This window comes from Podarcis filfolensis, assembly GCF_964270895.1.
Source record: "Podarcis filfolensis genome assembly, chromosome: 10".
NCBI classification, from domain to species: domain Eukaryota; kingdom Metazoa; phylum Chordata; class Lepidosauria; order Squamata; family Lacertidae; genus Podarcis; species Podarcis filfolensis.
Window position 1 is genome coordinate 50056391 of NC_139612.1, and position 20234 is coordinate 50076624.

At 45.1% G+C, this 20234-nt stretch overlaps 1 protein-coding gene across 3 annotated transcripts in view; it reads left to right on the forward strand.

Moving 5' to 3' along the window:
* The window catches only part of SYN3 (synapsin III), a 191464-nt gene extending 171858 nt beyond the window's left edge, over positions 1-19606 (forward strand). For all 3 annotated transcript variants that reach the window (XM_083574021.1, XM_083574023.1, XM_083574022.1), the window contains 7 exons: positions 1974-2116; positions 3106-3180; positions 5580-5682; positions 10691-10825; positions 13803-13875; positions 14778-15075; positions 16771-19606. In XM_083574021.1, coding sequence (XP_083430147.1) covers positions 1974-2116; positions 3106-3180; positions 5580-5682; positions 10691-10825; positions 13803-13875; positions 14778-15075; positions 16771-16903 — 960 coding nt within the window. In that variant the 3' untranslated portion in view covers positions 16904-19606. The remainder of the gene's footprint in view (positions 1-1973; positions 2117-3105; positions 3181-5579; positions 5683-10690; positions 10826-13802; positions 13876-14777; positions 15076-16770) is intronic.
* The last annotated feature ends 628 nt before the right edge of the window (positions 19607-20234 follow it).

A 20234-nucleotide genomic window follows, 5' to 3' on the forward strand; every position in this document is an offset into this window, starting at 1 on the left:
GTGTGGTACCAGGCCGGGTAATAATTATGTTCACAAGAGACTCATTGTTCTCAGAGTTTTGCAGAGCTACAGATCAAGGCTGACTCATGATGACTAGCTTAGGACTTCTTGGTTTCCGTGACAACCATCTGTCTATCCCATAAAATAACTGGCCTGACAGATAAAGCAGAACCCAATTTAGATCTGACAGCGGCCTGGACATGAGATTCACTTGTATGTGAGAGACACTATTCTTAGGTCCACATCATTCCCTTCTAAAGACACAAGTTCCAGATCTCCTATGTCCCTATCTGTGTAATAGATGCTAATGGAGGCAGCTGGATTTATGGGGGAATAATAGGGATGGGCTGAGCTGCTAATTCCATTCTGTTTTGAGTCACAGGTCTTCTCGGTCCCATTGTGTGCATTTTTGCACCTTTTTGTAAAAAAAAATAAAAATTAAATGTTACATAAAATGCATGCTTTTCAATACAGTCACCAGTAGAATGTGAATCTTGAATGATTTTTTAAAAATGTAAACTGTAAGAGTGATAGCTATCTAACTACTTCCACTAATGCAAGGATTTATTCCTCAGCAACGAAACTCTCCCTCTCTCTTCTCTCCTTACCTGCTCCATTCCCTAAATATGTTCTGGGTTTTCCACCATCTTGGATCTGATATGGGGAGGGTGTAGAAGGCACACAGTTGGAGGAGAGGGATGGGAAGTTCCGTTGTGTAACCAAAAGACCATGTGCTAGTGGAAGCACTTCATTGGATACCAACCTGTGCTTTCATGCACCCTTTTTCTGCATCAAAAATCCACTGCAAAATCCTGGGAAGTATTTAATGAGACTGGGAGATGCATTACTACCCATAAGCAAATCCAGGGTCATTGGTTCACATCAACTGCTGAAAAAAAGTGGACCAAACATATTCCTGCCCCATCCTTAGGACATGTAAAAGAATAACTAAAACAACAATAACAATGCTGCAGTATAGAGTACTTTTGTTCAGGCTTCCAGGCACTCTGTTCAAGTCTGCCTCGCCCTCAGTTTCCCATTTTTCTCATCCCAGTAGTCATCCATGCCCATTGAGAGTACTTAATCACCAGTAGACTGTTTGGGAGAGTCACCCCATACACTCACCCACCTTCACACACATTTTGAATTTCCCCCTAAATATTTTTTTTATACTTCTACAAACCTTGGGCTTTCTCCCTGTGCATGGGTGGTGCTTTAGGTTGTATAAATGGAACGAACATCTGCTTTGCAAGCAGAAGGTCCCAGGGTGCAATCGCCAACATCTCCAGGTATGGGGGTGGGCAAGTCCCCTGTCTGAAAGCCTGGGGAGCTCAGCCGATACTACCGAGCTAGAATCCAGTAGGATCCAGAATGCAGCAAACTGATTCGTCCGCAGGAGCCACCCAATCCAACTCCAGGTGGAAGTGAATTCGCGATCTGATTGGCCTGCAGGAGCAGCCAGTCAGGCTCCTGGATGAAGTAAATCAGCAACCTGATTGGCCTGCAGGAGCAGCCAATCAGGCTTCTGGAGGAGGTGAATCCGCAACCTGATTGGCCTACAGGAGCAGCCTGGAATTAGCCAATCACGCGGGGCCCATTGTGTAAATAATGTATATATAGCTAGACGTTTCGGGGAAAGTTTCATTCATTGCTACTATGAGCTGAATAAAGAGCATGAAATTCACACTCGACTCCGAGTATATTTCAGTCTGACTTGATCGAAGGCAGCTTTCTTCTAACCTCCTGGAAAACACTTAAAAGCATAGTTTTGTTGCTTTTTTTCTCCACTTCCAGAATTTGCTAATGAACAACAACCACGTTCATTTACCCATAAGCGTCATTGTCTTATAATCTTAATAAGCAAGAATATTATTATGATCAATATTTTGCTAGTTTGTAGTACTCATACACTATTGCTGCACCTTCTTACACACTCTCACACATATTCTTTTTCTACCTTTCATCAACCAAAGGTGAAAGTTGAGAACCAGCTTGACTTCCAAGACATCGCAAGCGTGGTAGCCATGGCCAAAACATACGTCACGACGGAGACTTTCATTGATTCCAAATATGATATTCGAATCCAGAAAATTGGCAACAATTACAAAGCTTACATGTGAGTTTGCTGTCAAGTTTGGGACTGGGTGGGGCGGGAAGCAAAGCTGCTCTATTAGTTTGTTTATTTTTAAAGGTATTCATGTTCAAAATTGAATGCACTTATTTCTTCTCCTAAATGCTAATTGTGGAGAACAATGCGTCTTAAACAAAAATATTCTTCTGATCCCCATTCTGTGACACAGATCAGTCCTGATGCTGCTCAGCTGTGAGATCTGACAAGTGCAATGTCTGATCGTATGTCTGGGCAGGCTTTGTGACTGCTGCGCTCCTCCTGAACGCAAAGCCCGGAAGACCATGTTTGCCAGCGGCACAAGCAGCATGAGCAGACATCAACAGCTAGTTAGGAGAAAGGAGACTCGTGCCCTTTAATAACTCTTGAGAAGTCACCGGGAGAAGCTGGTGGGTGGCTTTTAGAACCATTGACTTTATGGTGGCAGAGATAGCTGCATTTCCAGCAGGCTGCCATTACAATGGAAAGCAGGCTCAATGAAAGCCAATGTTTCCCTTTTCTTTAGAGTTTCACATCGCCCCCTTTTCACAACCAGCTCTAAAGCCCACTGAGGTCTGTGGGAAGCTTTCTCTCAGCTCTTCTGGCATGGAGCCTCCTGTGCCGTTTAAATTCTACACTACAGAGCACGAGGTTAATTATTCCGCAGGCTTTTCACAGACTCTTCTACTGTACAAAGCCTGACATACCCAGAAGAGAGTTCATAAGGCCAATATAAGACTACCCAGCCAGCATTTGGATGAAGATGTAACTAAGCAGGAGGATGCCAGCACACAGAGAGAACTTCCCAGCCTCCAGATGGAGTTACACATTGACTAGGGCGTCAGCAATGGCTTAAGAGCAAAGAGGAGCACAGGGCTGAGGAAGGGTTCCCTGCCAACACCCTCCCTCATTCCCACCCTCCTTTCTTTAATATGGAGAGGAAATCACAGTGTTTGGGGGAATTTATTGTCCGCATGTGGTGTGTTTGTTTTTCCCAGGAGGACATCGATCTCTGGAAACTGGAAAGCAAACACAGGTTCTGCCATGTTGGAACAGATCGCCATGACTGAGAGGTAATGAGCAGGAGGGGCTGCAGTCAAAATGCAATATTTGGGTCAATCTGATAGGCTTGGGCCTTGGGCTTCATTAACCATTATCCCAAATACACTGTAGCACAGAGGTTCTGTTTGCATTTTCATTCTTGACTGGGGTGAGCAGTAGTTGGCTCTCAGAAAAAATAGAGCATTACTCCTGCGCATGCCTTTCCACCTCAGACGCCTACCTGCCTACTTCCCCCAGCTAAACATTATTTTGCCCAGATGGGGTGGGCACAAGAGGGATGGCTGTTCCCCATCCCTAATCTTAAAGCCAAAAGAGGCAGCCACAATAAGCTCAAGCTGCTATTTCTCAGACTCAGGTCACATAATGATGAGACTCCTACACAGAAAGCTTCCAGGGTTCAACCCACATGACGATAGTCATATGTGATCTTTTTTAATTGACACTGTATATTTCAATACGTCTCAGGGGAAGGGCTGCAGCTCAGTGGTACAGGATGTGCTTTGCATGCAGAAGACCAGGTTCAGTCCCTATCATTTCCAAGCAGGGCTGGAGAACCATGCAAAACCCCACAGGATGGCTGCCAGTCAGCGTAGGTCATGAATAGTGACCTCCCAATGTTGTTGGTCTCCAACTCCCATTGGGCCCAGCCAGCATGTCCAATGGACAGGAATGATGGGAGCTGTAGCCCACATTGGGTACCACTAGTGCAAAGAGCATTGAGCTACTGTAGATTGAAAGATTTGATTTGATTTGATTTGATTTGATTTGATTTGATACAGGGCCAGTTCCTATGTACACATCCACAGAAAGAAGCTGCAGTTTGCACTGAAGTGCCTCCTTGTTATCCGCACTCACTCCTGCATTAAGGCCTTGAATGAGACCAGCTAACAAATTTCATATCTGTTCTTATACAGATTTTGAACCAAGAAATATTCACCATCCTGCATCTCCAATCCCTCTTCCTCAGTCCTTGCATGAACAGTGCAAAGCCCTTTGCTCATCAGTTTCATGCGGTCCTCCCTGCTGCACCGGCCTTGCAGTGCCTTGTGTATTAGCATGGAGAACCTGCCTGATTCATGGGGTTAATCCTCAATGTCAACAGCCCATTTCTGGCACCCCTCTCCTCATACATACCCAGTGTGGGAAAGAATTAGCTCACCGGTATGAATATATTTATACTTTGCCATTTCCCTGCCAAGAAAGGTATTCAGATGATCACCTCTGGCCCCTTTCTTTCTGCCTTCTCCAAGGGCTTTGTTGCCTCATTATGCAACGGCAACGGCATTGTGGGTAGGGTGGTATCATTCAGAAATGGTATCGAGATCTCCTTCTTTCTCTCTCTCTCACACATGAGCCACAATTGTCGGAGGTATGCCTCCTGCCTCAGCTAAGGCACCCAGATGCAAAAGAGGACTCTGTATCTGAGGCCACCTCTCAAAAAGGATATTGTAGAGTTGGGAAAGGTGCAGAAAAGGGCAGCCTAAAATGATCAGGCAAATTGGTGAGGGTGCATGATTAAAGTTACACAAGGTGTGGGAAAAGTGAAAAAGAGGGATATTTTTCTCCATCTCTTATAATATGAGAACCTAGGGCTAGCCAATAAAGAGCTGAATGTTGGGAGATTCAGGACAAGCAAAAGTAAGAACATACTCACACATCAGCATTGTCAAACTATGGAATTCACTGCCAGATAATGTGGCTTTAAAAAATAGAATTAGGCAACTTCACGGAAGAAAAGGTTGTCTGCAGCTAATAGCCGTGGTGCTGTGTTCTGCATCCAGAACTAGAAGCATCATGCCTCAGAATGCAAGGCACTGGAGAACAACAGCAAGAGACATTTGCCCTCACATCCTGTTAGTGAGTTTGACTACTGTGGGAAACTGGATATTGGACTAGATAAGCCTTTGGTCTGATCCTGCAGGGCTGCTCTTGTGTTCTGACCAACCCACTATATGACCACAGACTTTCACAGTCCTGTGTACAACACATTTGTTTTAACAACTATGGTGCTAACTGGCTGGAGGACTAATTGTGTGCTTTGAGTGCTGCATAGAACATCATGCCCTTCAAACAGAAGCACTATATTGAGAGAAGACATTTTGATTATCACAATAGATAAGTAACAACTCTAGACAAATAAACAGGCCAATTTCTCTTTGTGTTTGCCCAGGATCGCTTCCTGCTCTCTCACTAGGTTGCAGAGCTGTTGGCTATGGCCATAAAAGTGATGACTTTAATGCCTAGGAAATCAACTGCAAAATTAATCTATGGGGTCAACCATGCATTCCAAGCCTCATAAGATGTTTATATATTTGGTTGGAAGTTAAGAAAACTGATATCTCTGAAGAGGGGGCTATTTGGGGTTATTTTTTTTGCAGTTTCTACAAGCAATCTTATGTGGTTTTTGCAGGTATCGACTCTGGGCAGATTCCGTTGCAGAGATGTTTGGAGGCCTTGACATCTGCGCAGTCAAAGCTGTCCACAGCAAGGATGGAAAAGATTATATAATTGAGGTGAGAGGTTGAATGAGTGGCATGTAAGCATCATTCAAAAAGGATGTGTAGCAAAGTATATATTACATTATTTGACACACACAGAGGCATGCATGTATGTAGAAACTCCTGTGCATGGCAAGTGCCCCTCATTCATTTATTCAACCATGCTCCATATATTCAATGCACATTCATTTAACAGAAGCACAGAGTATATCTGACAATGACTTATCCACACTTAACTTTTGCCCTGTGCTTTCTAGGCACAGGTCAGCACTTTCCTGGTCTGTATCTGAGTGCTTCCCCCCCCCACACACACACACACACACCGCTTTCCCCAGGAAAGCCCACTCTTTAATGCTGAATCAGAACAAATGGCTTGATCACAGACTCATAGGTATCTCAGATGACTTCAGGCTGTTCTCAAGCCATGTATCTCTGGGTCTGTAACTAGCAGATCTCTCAGAAATTAGCTGGCCTGAGATGCTATTAGCAGTGATAGCAAAATGAAACTTCCATGTTCAGAGGCATTCTGCCTTGGGGAGACCCACATGCTGGGGAGAAACAACAGGGAATGTCCCTCCCCTCTTGAGAGTCCTCTCCAGGTGTTTGAGAAACAGAACACTCAATTGTCAAGGAATCATTTATCAGGAAGGAATCTTTGAGGTCCAACCCCTCTGCTCAGTGCAGGATCTCCAATGCAGGATACAACTACAGTATCCCTAATAGCCATCAATCCTGTTAAATACCTCCAGCAAAGGAAAGCTCACCATGGCTGTCTGTACCACTGTAAAACAAGCTGTAGGAAATTTCTTCCAAGGTTTAGGCAAAATCTGCTTCCTTGAAATTTCCATCCAATGGTTCTAGTCCTGCCCTCTGGAGCAATAATATGACGTGTCTTCTGCAGGACACATATTTGAACCTTAGCGGGACCTTGCCATGGCCCATCCAGGTAGTGCTTAGATTTTTATGTTCTCAAGACCATGCAAGCCTCTTAGGAACATGAGTTAGGAGCGGGGGAATGCTATGAATGGAAATACTAAATGAAAAAGCTCTGTGTTGACCTGAAGAAAGCGTAATATTTTCAGCAAGCACCTCTAAAATAATGTTTCCAGATATGTGAAATACATCTGTCCATGTCATCGTTGTCCCTCGCCTGCCCTGCAGTGATCAGAAAGCTGAGAGTGGGGAAAAGAGAACAGAGAACCCCATCCCTTTTCTCCCACCGTCTCCTCCACTTCTGCATGAAGACAAGGCTAAACTTGTTGCCATTTTCAACTGAACAAGGATGCTGGCAGGAAGGAAGGAAGGAAAGAGCTGATTAATCACATCAAAGGAGTGGTGGGTAGAATGGCAGAAAGGATAAACACAGAGCAGTAGCACAACTCTCACAGGAGGCTGGCTGAGTCCAAAGAGCAGCATTACTGATTGCCACCTGGCCAAATAAATTACTCTGGCCTGCTCCTGTGTGTTTAACATCAGCAGATAGGTAGAAATCAGCAGGCACAGCTTTCCACTTCATTGTGCAGTACCAGGTGCCTGTAAAACAGAGATGGCCAACCCTTGGCCCTCCAGATGTCAGACTATAGCTCCCATTAGCCCTGGACACTGGCAGGAACTGATGGGAATTGCAGTCCAGCCACATTTGGAGGACCACAGGCTCCCCAAACTTGCTGTAAAAGATAGCATTACGTGATTCACAAAAGGAGCAAAATGGGGGTGTCAAAACAAAGATTTATGGTGTGTCTTTGCTTGATCTTTTGATACCTGCATTGGCTACAAATGAAATGATTATTAAAGGCTCTTCAGTGGGACTTGTGGGGGGGCATTAACAGGTGCCTTTGGCCCTATGTGTTAATTTTGCTCCCCTGTTGTCCTGCTGAAATGAAACCTCTGAACTCTTGAACTGGAGGTGCAACTTATTTGAGATGGTAACTAAAATGAAAGAGGAACTCCCCAAGGAGTCTGTGGGTGGCATGAATAATGAACTGCTGTGTCCCAGGAACACACACCAGCTGGGACAAACCATGGCTGGAAAAGCTAGCCTTTTGAAGTGAGGCCTGCCGTGCCAAGGGGGTCCTTGCTGGTGGGAGTCGGGTCGGTCAGGCCACTGGAGAAAGGGGTGGGCATTTGAAAAAGAGAGATCTTTTTTTGTATATATTGTTGAAATTTCTCAAAGCTGAAATTGGAGACCTGCTCAGTGGGGGGAGGAGATCATCAAGGCGACTGTGCGGAAGAATGAGCAAGTGTCCTTGGTTACTGTGTGAGGATGCTGGAACGGAGACACGGTGTCTGCCCTGCTGTAAACTCCACCAACGCAGGAAGATGAGCAAAGCCGACTGAGAGCTACATCCAGGGCCACTGACACATCCAGAGAGCTGTACGTGGGAGAGCACTCTCCCACCCACTGAGTTTGGGGAAGCTGATGAGAACCACATGAGCCCCGTGGCGATGGCACATTCTTGCGCTGCGCAAGTATCCTGTAGGAATCGGTGGCAGGTCAAAGGTTGTGTGAGACAAGTGTGCTGCCAGGAGAGGAAAATATGTTTGCTTTAGGCTTCTCTGATGTCCCTCCTTTTCTTGCAAATCATCCGAGACCAGTTACTGGCATGGTTGCTGCTGGGACACTTTCAAGGGTGGCCACAAAAAGCTGTCCCACTAGTGCCCTGGTACAAAATTCAGTATGAATTGGGGTAGGGGACAACGTAGCTCCAGAATTATTTCTTTCATATTTTTGTATTGGTGATGTTTTCCCCAATTGCTACATGGTATAATAATATCATAATCATTGTCTTAAAATGTTGGAAGGGAGAAGAAATAAAAGAGTAGGCAGAGGGATTCTGCCTCCGGCTAGGACTGGGTCTAAAGCCTTAGGGAACCACTACCAGTCAGGGTCAACCATGCTGAGCTTGGAGTCAGTCTAAGGCTGCTCCTAACTGAGGTTCAAAGCACAGGAAAAGGCCGGGGCCCTTTTTTCTGATCAGTTGGCTACCCCAATAGCCAGAATTGCCCATCTTGACACTGTTTGGACTTTGCTGGCCTCCCAAGAGCTTTGTGTATGTAAACCCACTTATCATTTTGCCATTGCATGAACCCACCATCCCTCTGATGTGATGGAATTGGCGCTTTCTTTCCTTCCTTCCGCTCAGCCAACCTCCCTGCTCTTCTTAACTCCTGAGAACAGCAACAAGTTTAGCCTTCGTGTCTCACCACAGTACACAGAGGTCGAGGAGATAGCTAGGGAAAGGGGTATGGGTTCCCCCCCCCCATCCTTTGCCCATCTCCCTCCCTCTCCCTCTGAGATACCTTATCAGGAGAGAGCAGCTGTAGCAGCAGGACACAGCTGCTGACCTTGCACAGTGGTGAAGGCCGGAGCCACATGGGACGCCTGCCTCTGTTTTGTCTCAGCCGTTATATGGAAGTCTTATTTTCAGGGAAGGAGGGAAAATGTTTCTGCTTTGTACACGCCAGCTTTGTGTCTAGCTTCACGTGTTTATCTCAGCATTGTAAGGTCAGATTTTATTTAATATCTGGCAACAAAGAAAACTCTTGTGCTGATGTGGCAGAAATAACCAACGTAGCCTCCATTCTCATTAGGGACCTGTAGCTTCCTTTACTTCAGGGGTGGGGAGCCTGTAGCCCTCCAGACATTGCTGGACTACAAATCCCATCATCCCTTACCATTAGTCATGCTGGCTGGGGAGGCTGATGGGAGTTGGAGTGCAGGGTTGCCCATCCCTGCTTTACATTATTACCGCTATTGGAGTTCACTAGCAAAATAGCCCCACCTTTGGTGGGTGTTTCAAATATGCAGCAATGGCACAGCCTATCAGTGTGTCCTACTTTACAGAGGACAGTCCTCTGTCCGAAGGGCTGTCCAGTCCACGTTTGGTTTAAAGAGAAAGAAACTTTAGAAGACCTTGAAGTTGCCCATTGGCAGCTGACACCTAGACCAAGCAGGCAGGCAGGCAGGCAGGCATAAACACCACCTGGTCATAATCTGGTACCCTGCTTATAGTGACATGCATTGAATTTCTATTTAAAGTATACATGTTTCTAAATGTGCTGGGAATCACAAGTGGGGAGAGCACTGTTGCTGCCTACTCTGTTCTGTGGACTACAGAGGGCTCCTGTTTGGGGTGCCAGGCAAGTCCTTTTCTAGGATACTCCATTCCATTCCACCAGCACCCTATTTTCCTCCCCCCACCCACCCACTTCTCAATGAACACCCAGTATTTCTTGGCCACTGATAAAACTATTGGGCTGTTTTTGAAGCACCCCTTCCTTTATTTTATTCTAATTTTTATACTTCTGCAAACCTTGGAGTCCACCCCTCCCACTACTGTTAACTTCCCTCGTGTGTGGATGTTGCCATTTTGACTGTGTAAGGATCTACACTCAGAGAATGTTTGCTATTAGTATAATTAGGGTTGCCATATTTCAAAAAGTAAAGATGCAATTTTTCAATTGACAAAGCGCCACATTTCAGAAATCCCCCCACCGCCAGGCATCGATTCCGCCTTTGAAATCCCAGTATGGCAGCCCTAAATAAGTTAAATAACAATTATTATGTTGCTTTGAGTGCAAAGTTTGCAGGGTACAATAGCCCCATCTAGTGATCACAAATCAGCCTGTGCCATTAGATTTAAATAGGGCTTCTATCTCCACATGGAACCAGAAGCTGCCAGGTTAGATAACAGGTGGGCAGAGGGGTTGCCCAAGAGAATTGCCTGTGGCTCAGGTAAGCTAATTCAGGTTGATTCTCCGGGCTCCAATGGCTCCCCAATGTGCTGCTCCCCCCCTCCCTTTTTCAGACAGGCTGAAAAGCCTAACACTATACTGAGTGAATGCTTACCTTAAGCATTACCAATTGGCAATCATGAAGCTATGCAGTGATGGTCCTGCATCTTTTCTGTCCACATTTTCCCAACTCTTGGGTTCTGCATTTGTCCCATTAGCTAAAGGTGATCTGAAGGTGAGGATCTGGCTGCCACTGATATAAAAGGACTCACTTCATCTCTTTGTGCAGGTGATGGACAGCTCAATGCCTCTGATTGGGGAGCATGTGGAGGAAGACAGACAGCTAATTGTGGACCTGGTTATCTCCAGAATGACGCAAGCCTGCCTGAGTGTGGGGTCGTCCCCTTCCCCTCTGCGGCCTTGGGTAAGATCAGACAGTCTGCCCCCAAAGCCTGCATTTTCTCACAGTCCTAACAAGAGCTCAAGTGACCAAAAAATATTTCTAAATGCAGATTTTTTTCCAATGACAAAACAAAATGCTCTATTAACTTAGTGGTTAGTGATACTAACATATAAATCCTGCATGTAGTTCTGCATGTAGGCTGCAGTTTGAAGGGGAAGACTAGAGAGGAGTGGCTTCTCTTAACCCTAGGGCTGAGCACCTCAGCTGTCCAATGCAGTCCTCTCATCAGTCCTGCTCTGCTCTTTTCCCGAGGCCTTTTTGCCTGGCTGAAATGTAGCCTTGAATAGCAACCATGTTTTTTGATTCTCTGGAAGAAAAATTGAGAGATGCATTAAGGAGGGAGGGCTAGAAACCTCTGACTTGGATGTGCTTAGAATGTTCAGAGGTAAAGGTCACAACCAATGCTCAACCCACTTTTGTCTTTGGCTCTGCTACCCTAGAAAGTTACACAGGAGGGCACATGAGCCCAAGCACTGAAGAAAATTCCCTACTCCTGTATTAACTCTTTGTCCCCTGAAATTCCCTTCTGAACAGCTTTGAACCCCACTTCTACCTGCTAACAAAAAGGTACAGCTACATATAGTTCTGCCTACAATATATTCAAAGAATGTTGGAAGAATTTGATTGATTTGCATATGCTGTTTTTCCATTACTACTACTACTACATTTTGCAAAGAAGGACCTCAGAAGATGATCACAGGGTCTGAGTAGGTTCATATGGAGAGAAGTGGTCCTCGAGGTATTGTGGTCCTGAGCTGTTTAAGGCTTTATATGTTAAAACCAACACTTTGAATTGGGCCTGGAAACTAATTGGCAGTGAGTGCACTTGGGTCAGGATTGGTGTAATATGTTCAAACCATCTTGCCCCCGCGAGCAACCTGGATGCTGAATTCTGCACCAGCTGAAGCTTCTGAACAGTCTTCTGAGGCATCCCTATATGTTGCAGCAATCTAACTTAGAAGGGGAAGAAATGGAGGCAGTGAGAGATTTTACTTTCTTGGACTCCATGATCACTGCAGATGGTGACAGCAGTCACCAAATTAAAAGACACCTGCTTCATGGGAGAAAAGCAATGACAAACCTAGACAACATCTTAAAAAGCAGAGACATCACCTTGCCAACAAAGGTCTGTATAGTTAAAGCTATGGTTTTCCCAGTAGTGATGTATGGAAGTGAGAGACAGACCATAAAGAAGGCTAATCACTGAATTGATGCTTTTGAATTATGGTGCAGAAGGAGACTCTTGAGAGTCCCATGGACTGCAAGAAGATCAGACCTCTCCATTCTGAAGGAAATCAGCCCTGAGTGCTCACTGGAATGACAGATCCTGAAGCTGAGACTCCAATACTTTGGCCACCTCACGAGAAGAGAAGACTCCCTGGAAAAGAACCTGATGTTGGGAAAGATTGAGGGCACAAGGAGAAGGCAATGACAGAGGACAAGATGGTGGGACAGTGTTCTCGAAGCTACCAACATGAGTTTGACCAAGCTGTGGGAGGCAGTGGAAGACAGGAGTGCCTGGCGTGCTCTGGTCCATGGGGTCATGAAGAGTCGGACATGATTGAACAACTAAACAACAACATAGCATAGACAACAGTGATTAGGCCTGTAATAGGGGTCAACTGGGCCACCAGCTGAAGCTGGTGGAAGCCTCAAATGACAGCAGGAGGACCCCCAAGCTATGTACCTTCTTCTTCAGAGGGAGTGTAACCCCATCAAGAGCAGACAACCTCCCATCCATCCAATCTTGGGAACCACCCACTAACCGTGCCTTAGTCTTGTCAGGACTGAGCTCCATTTTCTTGGTTCTCATCCAGTCCACTAGAGGCAAGGCAATGGTTCAGCACAGCCACTGCCCCTGCAGATGTAAAGGAGAAGTTGAGCTGTGTATCATCAGCATATTGCTGACAATGTACTCCAAACCTCTGGATAAGCCCCTCAGCGGTTTCACGGAGATGTTAAACAGCATGGGGGATAAAATCAAATGCTGAGGAACTCCACATTGACGGCTTCACGGGGCCAAATAGCACACCCCAATCATCACTCTCTGGAAATGTTAATCCAAGTAGGACTGGAACCACTGCAAAGCAGTACCTCCTACCCCTAACTTGGATGGGATGCTTTCCCATAATATAAAAGGGAAATATGCCAAGAAAAGTGGTGGAAACAGCTGGAAATGATCCTTTCCTATTTATATCTCTATGCACAGTTGCCGAAGCACATGGAGCGGGGGGGAGGGGTGTTACAAATGCACACCCTACTTGACAGGTTCTGGGGCACATATCCCAATTAAACAAAGAAAGCAGACTACCTGCACAACCTCTGCACTACATACATCTGTGGTGATGGATTATCCCTGCATCCAATTACCATATTGGCCTGATTATAAGCTGCACCTGCAACTAAGCCACACCTTTAAAATTTGGCTGCTTGGGAGTTGTGGATGGGACATGCACCGTTGCCCCACACTCCCAGGTTGCTCTCGGGGGGGGGGGGAGCCACACCGCTTTGACAGTGGCATAAGGTCGCAAATATTAGCTGAACTTTTCACGATCAGAATTTGGAAAAAAAGGTGCAGCTTATATTCAGGCCAATACAGTACCTGGTTGCAGGGGATGTTCCTTCAAGCAGTTCAAATACACAGCACCATCACTTTTGAATGCCCGGATCACCTGTCCCATCCCACCTAAACAGGTGTTTTATGGCACTGTCAAAGCTGACATCACCTGAGGTGACCAAGCCCAAGTTTCTGAATGAAGTCTAGAGAAACATATTGCAGCATGCACCCCAATTTCCATGCATTTAGGGATTTCTACACCAATCCAGAGTTCAGCTTCCTTGGAACGATGGTCATTGAGGAATGTAGTGTCTTTGGAGTATATGTTTTTATTTGCACACCTATACAACCTGATTTTTTAAAAACAATTTTTACCTCCAGCCGAAGTCACAGATGCAGACTCAGGCAGGACCCCAGCTTGGACCACTTTCCCAACCCCGACCACCTCCTCAAGGTACTAGTCATACTACACTTTACTTGCTTGTAAGTTCTGCAAGAGAATATAATGTAGTCCTCTAGGAATGCAGAATAGAAGTAAGGAATTCCAGGGCTATAAGTATAGAATCCTAGAACTGTAGAGTTAGAAGGGACCCCAGGGTCATCTAGTCCAACCCCCTGAAATGCAAGAATCACAGCTGGAAAGCACAAACCAAGCACCAAATTTTATTTGGTGGGGGGAGGGGAGGGGAGGGGATTTTTAAAACATCTTTATTCCTAGACAACATATTCTGGAATCAGTTGGATTCAATATCAGAGACTCACAGAACAGTAAGAAATACCAAAAATAACTTTTGATGTCATAAATGGTATTTTGTTTCAGAAAAAAAAGACTTAAACAAACCAAAGTGATGGATTTTAAGAGCCGAGGATCGGATACCTAAAATGGAGGGTACAAATATTTTATTAGTGGGAAATGATTAGAAGAGAGAAGGATGATAAATAGTTTTTTAAGGCGAGCTCTGTATTGTTAAGTTGCAGGAATGGATGACCTTGAAAAGATAACGGGCCAATATAATTTTGCATGACATTCCTGAAGGAGAGGCAAGCAGGGGATGGGGAGCGTGGATATCGAACACTGCAGCATCTGGAGATTGGTTTCCGCATGATCTGGGTTTGGTCTGGTCTGGTCTTTTGTACTGTCTGCGAGGAATGTGAATTTTATATTCAGATTTTGAAAAGGAAATTTGATGCAAAGCAGGGAGCCCTTAGCATTCAGCCATGCAGACAAATGGGAAACTGTACCAAAGGAAGGACTGTAATGCTAACAGCAAGGAGTCTGATTACCTTAAGGGAGATTGTTCTTGCTTCCAACATATAGCACTTGACGTTTTATTTAAGTGTCCCTCTTTGCTTTAGGGGGTCCACGCCAGCCTCAGGGATCACAGCCAGCCCGGACGGGAACTCCACCCCAGCAAAGGCTCTCTCCCCAGGGTCAGCAACCTCTGAGCCCCCTGTCCACCTCACCACAGCAACAGAGGTCTCCTGGATCTCCCCAGCAAACTAGATCATCCGCCGGAAGCTCACCAAGCCAGCCTTCCAAACCAGGCACCTTCCCCCCACAGCAGCCTAGACCTCCAGCCCAAGGACGGGCTCCCAGCCAGAAAGGCTCCGGCGAACCAGCCAGGCAGCAGGCTCCTCCTCATCCTCATCTAAAGTAGGTGCCTTTTACAGTGGATATACTTAACATGACTATTGGAGTGGTGCGCTCAGATCAGTATGAGAGTGAGTCCAAACAAGGTGTACAGAAGGGGTCAGAAAGCCCTGAGGGACTCGTGCAACTGAGTAGTGTAGGCAACAACCCTCTCTCTCAAGTGGCAATAGTTTAATCCTCAAACCCAACTATCAATTCCATAAAAGGGGACATTTGTGTGGAGTTGAAGTCCACTACTGCCTCCACCATTGTTGTGCTGGTTCCTTCACCCAGCTTGCTAACAAGATTCTGGCACTGTAACGCTAAAAAGCCCCCAACACAAACTGCAAAAGGTCCATTAAGAGGAAGCTTAACCAGCAGAGAACTCTCATCTTCCCCTTTCCAAATTTACCAAAAATATTCACAAGGCTGTGGCTGCTCCATATGACAGAAATATGATTCTGTACTTTGCAATAATCACACAGCTGCTTTTAGGAGCCCTTCCTCTACTTCCATGTACAGTGTGTGTACACTGCAGAATGAGGGAGGCAGCAGGTGGCAGCGGCAGCTTCTTAGTCAATGCACAGCTGCCTACCTGTGGCAGGAGCAGACGCATTTTTGTGCATAGGCAGACCAAGACGCACAAGGATTGTTGCAAGGGATACGAAAAGCTCAGTGGTGTACAGTGCTAAGGAAGAGGAACCCAATCTTCATGACCACTCTGTAGGGATAGTTCACATTTAAAGGCAAACTTCCCCAACAAACTTTCCAAAACACAGATAGACCTCAAAATATGCACTTTTCTAAATTGCAGAGCAAGCAGCCTGGGCGAGACAGGAGCAGAGTTGCAGGGTTGGAAGTGTGGCCATTGTTAGCCAACTAACCTAGGGCAGGTTGCTTGGGCTTCAGAGGGGAGTCATGGGGGGGGTAGTGGAAGGAGCTCATAGCTGCTGCAGCTGCTTCTCAGAGTGCCATGGCTCAGGGGATCCAGGCTGCTGCTGCTGCCTGCTGGGAGGAGGGAGGGCAGAGGGGGAAAGGAAAGGAGAGGAAGTCAACCCACTCGCCATCCACGAACAGGCAGGATTTTGCCCAGGGAAACAGCACCACTCACTGCCTGTCTGCCTGTCTGCTCACTCACACTTCTGAGCTGCTCTCTGGGTAAGCAGGAGGGAAGGGTGGAGGCTGATGCTGCTCATGGCCACCCTGACAATCGTTCCACGGCTCCCTGGTTGAAAACCGCTGTTCTAGGGCAAAGTGTGCCTAAAAATGCATGCTTTTGTGAAAATAGCCAACAATCATGCCTATTAGGGAACAGTGCTTGCAAAAATGCAAACTGCATGCAAATGTGCTTGTTTTCTTGAGGATTTTAATAATAATAATCTCACCTTGCTGCAGAAATGTGTAGAACTGTATTTAAAGATTGGGGAAATGAGAAACTGAGAGCAAAAATTGACAGGTGAAGTTCCTGCCCTTTGCACACACTGCCCACGTGTATTACAAGATTGGATGCTTTAGGGTAACACTCAGGAGTAGCAGGCAATGGTAGCTTCTGCTGTTATTTTCAGCGGCAGAAGGGCAAGGGTTGAAAGTGAAGCCTGCTGGGCCCTGGAGCCTCCATAGCTGCCTAAATGTCTAGCTTTCAGCCCTCTCCCGTTTGCCCTTGTGAGAGAATTGGCCATATCTTCATTTTTCTCTTTAACCCCCCCCCTTCTCTTTCAGCAAGTCACAGTCCCTGACAAACACTTTCAGCCTCTCAGAATCCTCACAGCGGGGAATAGCCAATGAAGACGAGGCAAAAGCTGAAACCATCCGCAACCTGAGGAAGTCATTTGCTAGCCTCTTTTCCGATTAATCTCTGCCCATCAAGTGAGAGCAATTGTGGGCGGGGCGGGGGAGAGTTACTTTTGCGGATTCATTTTTTTCTGTGTTTACCTTGAACTTGCCCAGGAGCATCTAGAGTAGTTTCTTGTAAAACCTATTCACATGGACAGCAAAAAAAGGGGGGGGGATCTTGTGCACCCACCCATACTCCAGCCCCCCCGCCCGCCTGCATCCATTCCCTATAACATCAGAACAAAGGCCTGCTATGCACATTCTTTACTCCCTACCTCAGGTTTGAGGAGTAAAGGCTACATATCTTGAAGTACATGTGAAGTTCTTCAGACTTCTAAAACTGCTATTTAGGCCAGGGCTGAGGAACATTTTTTTTCATCAAGAGCCACATTCCATTGGAGGCAGTATTAATGATGGCACTGTTGTCCTTTTCTCTGCCACCCTTTTTGCTGATTCCTCCCCCTACTCCCACCCCTTAGCACCCACATTTAGGCCAAGGTCTGAACATGGACCTTCGGCCACAGGTTTCCCAGCAAACATGTGTATGGATGAGAGCCTGTGGCAGGTGGGGTGAACTGCTGCTGTTCATTCACCTTACGAATGGCACTGGGTGTGCAAACAAGTTCAGATTCTGCAAACAGAATCCCTTGAAGCTGTCTTTCTGGGTGTCCTTTTCACAGCACCTTAAGCATCGGTGTTTTAGTTTAATCAGTTTGAAGGACCACAGCACTGATTTATTTATTTTTAAAGAACCTCTGCTATGCAACAGGCTTTCCTACATAAACCCCAATGGAACCAAACCATCGCTCCACGCCCAAAAGCGATAACTTTTCAGTGTATAATTTTTATATATTATTGCAAAGCAAGCTTTTTTTGACACAGAAGTGAAATCTTCTTGGCTGGCAGATTTTTTAAAAAACAAACCTTACAGAATTGTTAACCATGTCCCAAACACATTATTAAAAAGAGGCAGAGCAATTTTCAGGGCCCTGCTAAAGTGGTTGACAGCCATCTGTAATTTCATGGCTGTCAAACCTTTGGATGGGAGATCCAACACATCCGTGGACATAGCATATTAGCATTGCAAGCTTCTCAAATTGGAGCTAGAACAGACAGCTTCTTTGGATGGATCCCAGGGAATGAGTTAAAATTCCTAAATGCAATTTCATGTTAGTGGACCATCCACAGGTGGGGAAAAATATGCAAGTCTTTGCTTGCTTACAGCTGTAATTTAAAGTGCATTTCCAGTTCACTACAATGTAAAACAGTCATAATGTATTTTAAGATAGGGAGCAATTGGAAATCTTTGAACCACACCTGGAATAGTCATTCCTGTAACTACAACAACTGAGTTCTATGATGTGGCTATCATGAAGTAGATCACTTCCCATTTCAGCACTCTAAATTAGATTGAAGTTGCATGAAGTCACACCATGTACCCAGCTCACTAATCCTAACGTGTGGTTCACTCAGTTTTAAAACAAGCTGAATATGCAATTCTCCTGCAGAGCATTACTAATAGCCAAACCCACAGATCTCAGTCCTGGTGCTACTTTTCATGCACTCTGCAAAGTCTGCCATATGGTGCATCACATTACATTGGGGAAACACTAAACAAAGCAACAAATATCACAAGCATTTTAATATTAACAGCAATCTGGATTGCATTGAGACTTTGAAGAATAAGTCAGCATTTGGAAATACTAATGGCTACGATCCAGAAACTTGCTGTTTATAAAAGGTTTTGTGTTGTCTCGTTAGGCACAGCACTAGCCCATGTTATGCTGGGCTCAATGTTCATAATGACCTGATCTCAAAGGCTTTTATTTTCTTCAAAATGTCTTTCCAACAAAGCCATGTTTAACTCCAACTTTGCAATGTCATGAAGCACAGCAATATAACTCTGACTATTCTATCCCTTGACTGAGCTGCTTGGACCTTTTGACCTCAAAAATTTTATGAATACAGAAGCCGAAATCAGAACAGTCTTGTCCTCTGGAGATTGCTAGCGCGGGGCTTTTCCTGCACCGCTACATGGGAGTGTTAAGATCCATTGCAAGCAAGTTACTGCATTTTAACCTACCTCAAAACGATACAATAATTCACATATTATTCAGTGCAGAAAGGGCTGCTATAGAAATGAGGGCCACCAATAGGCCACCTTATCAAAAGGGGGGGGGGCAAACTGCACCAGTGGAATAGTATTGCTTAGGAGAAAGCCCTCCTATTTTATCTACACCCAGTGTATGGAGCTGCAGATGGGCCTGGTGGAAACCTGCCACTATACAGTACCAGAAGACTCTTAGAAGTGTATCTGGAAGGCACTTGTTGTTTGGTAGCACATCAGAACTATACTGCTATATTTAAGCACTGGTTTGGGCATGTTCTCAACTGAAAACATTTTAAGTTGCTTATGGCACTTTACCCCATTGTAAGCTAAAATTAAGTTTAAATCTGTGCTCACAAGTTTAACAACCCAGTAGCACTCTGCCTCACCAAAGCTGTACAAGTATCAAGGGCCACTTCTACCCTTTAACACAGCATGCTTGGAAATACTGTGACATCCCTAAACCTTAATTGGGCGATTGCTTGAGCAAGCTTAGCGAAGTGAAAAGCAATACAACTAAACTAGAAACCTCATTCTTAACAGAGTACACATTCTATACACACCCAAAAATCATACCATTCGGGGATGTGTATCTAAAGCTGCAATCAGTAAAAATGCTTTCTTTCTCTCACACAGCATTATGTGAAGCCTTATTTAAACCCCATCAAACGAAAGAAACTTGGGACTTTACAGTAAATTCACTTATTAATCAGTACATCTGAATCAGCTGAAAACATTAAGAAAAACCAATCACCTGTAATTAATTCCCCCTTACCAGCCAATCCTTTTTTCCAGCCATACCCCCTCTTTACCCTTGGATTCTTTGAACACAAATCAGGTTGACTGGCTCTATGTATAGTTACATCTTTTACTTCCTGTCAGTTGTGTATGCAAACATATAGAACAAGCCACAACTAAGTATTTTTGCAAATATCCCTTGCTTACAATTGGTGAAAATAAGTCTTGGGCTCATTCACCTCTAGTACACAGTGCTCACCATATTTGATTGTACAGAGTCAGTTCTGTCATCTTATTTTATAATGCCCTTAAATGTTCTTTCCTGGTAGAAGAATCATTCAAGGCACAAAGGCAATGTCTTATTGTCAGTTTTTGGCATTCTTTCTTACTCATGGTTAGTTTCTGGGTTGCATTGTAGCATGATGTTATTCAACTGTCTGTAGTTGAAACTGTTCAATGTTTTATTCTTTCAAGTGTAAACAAAAAAACATTTTTACCTTGTATT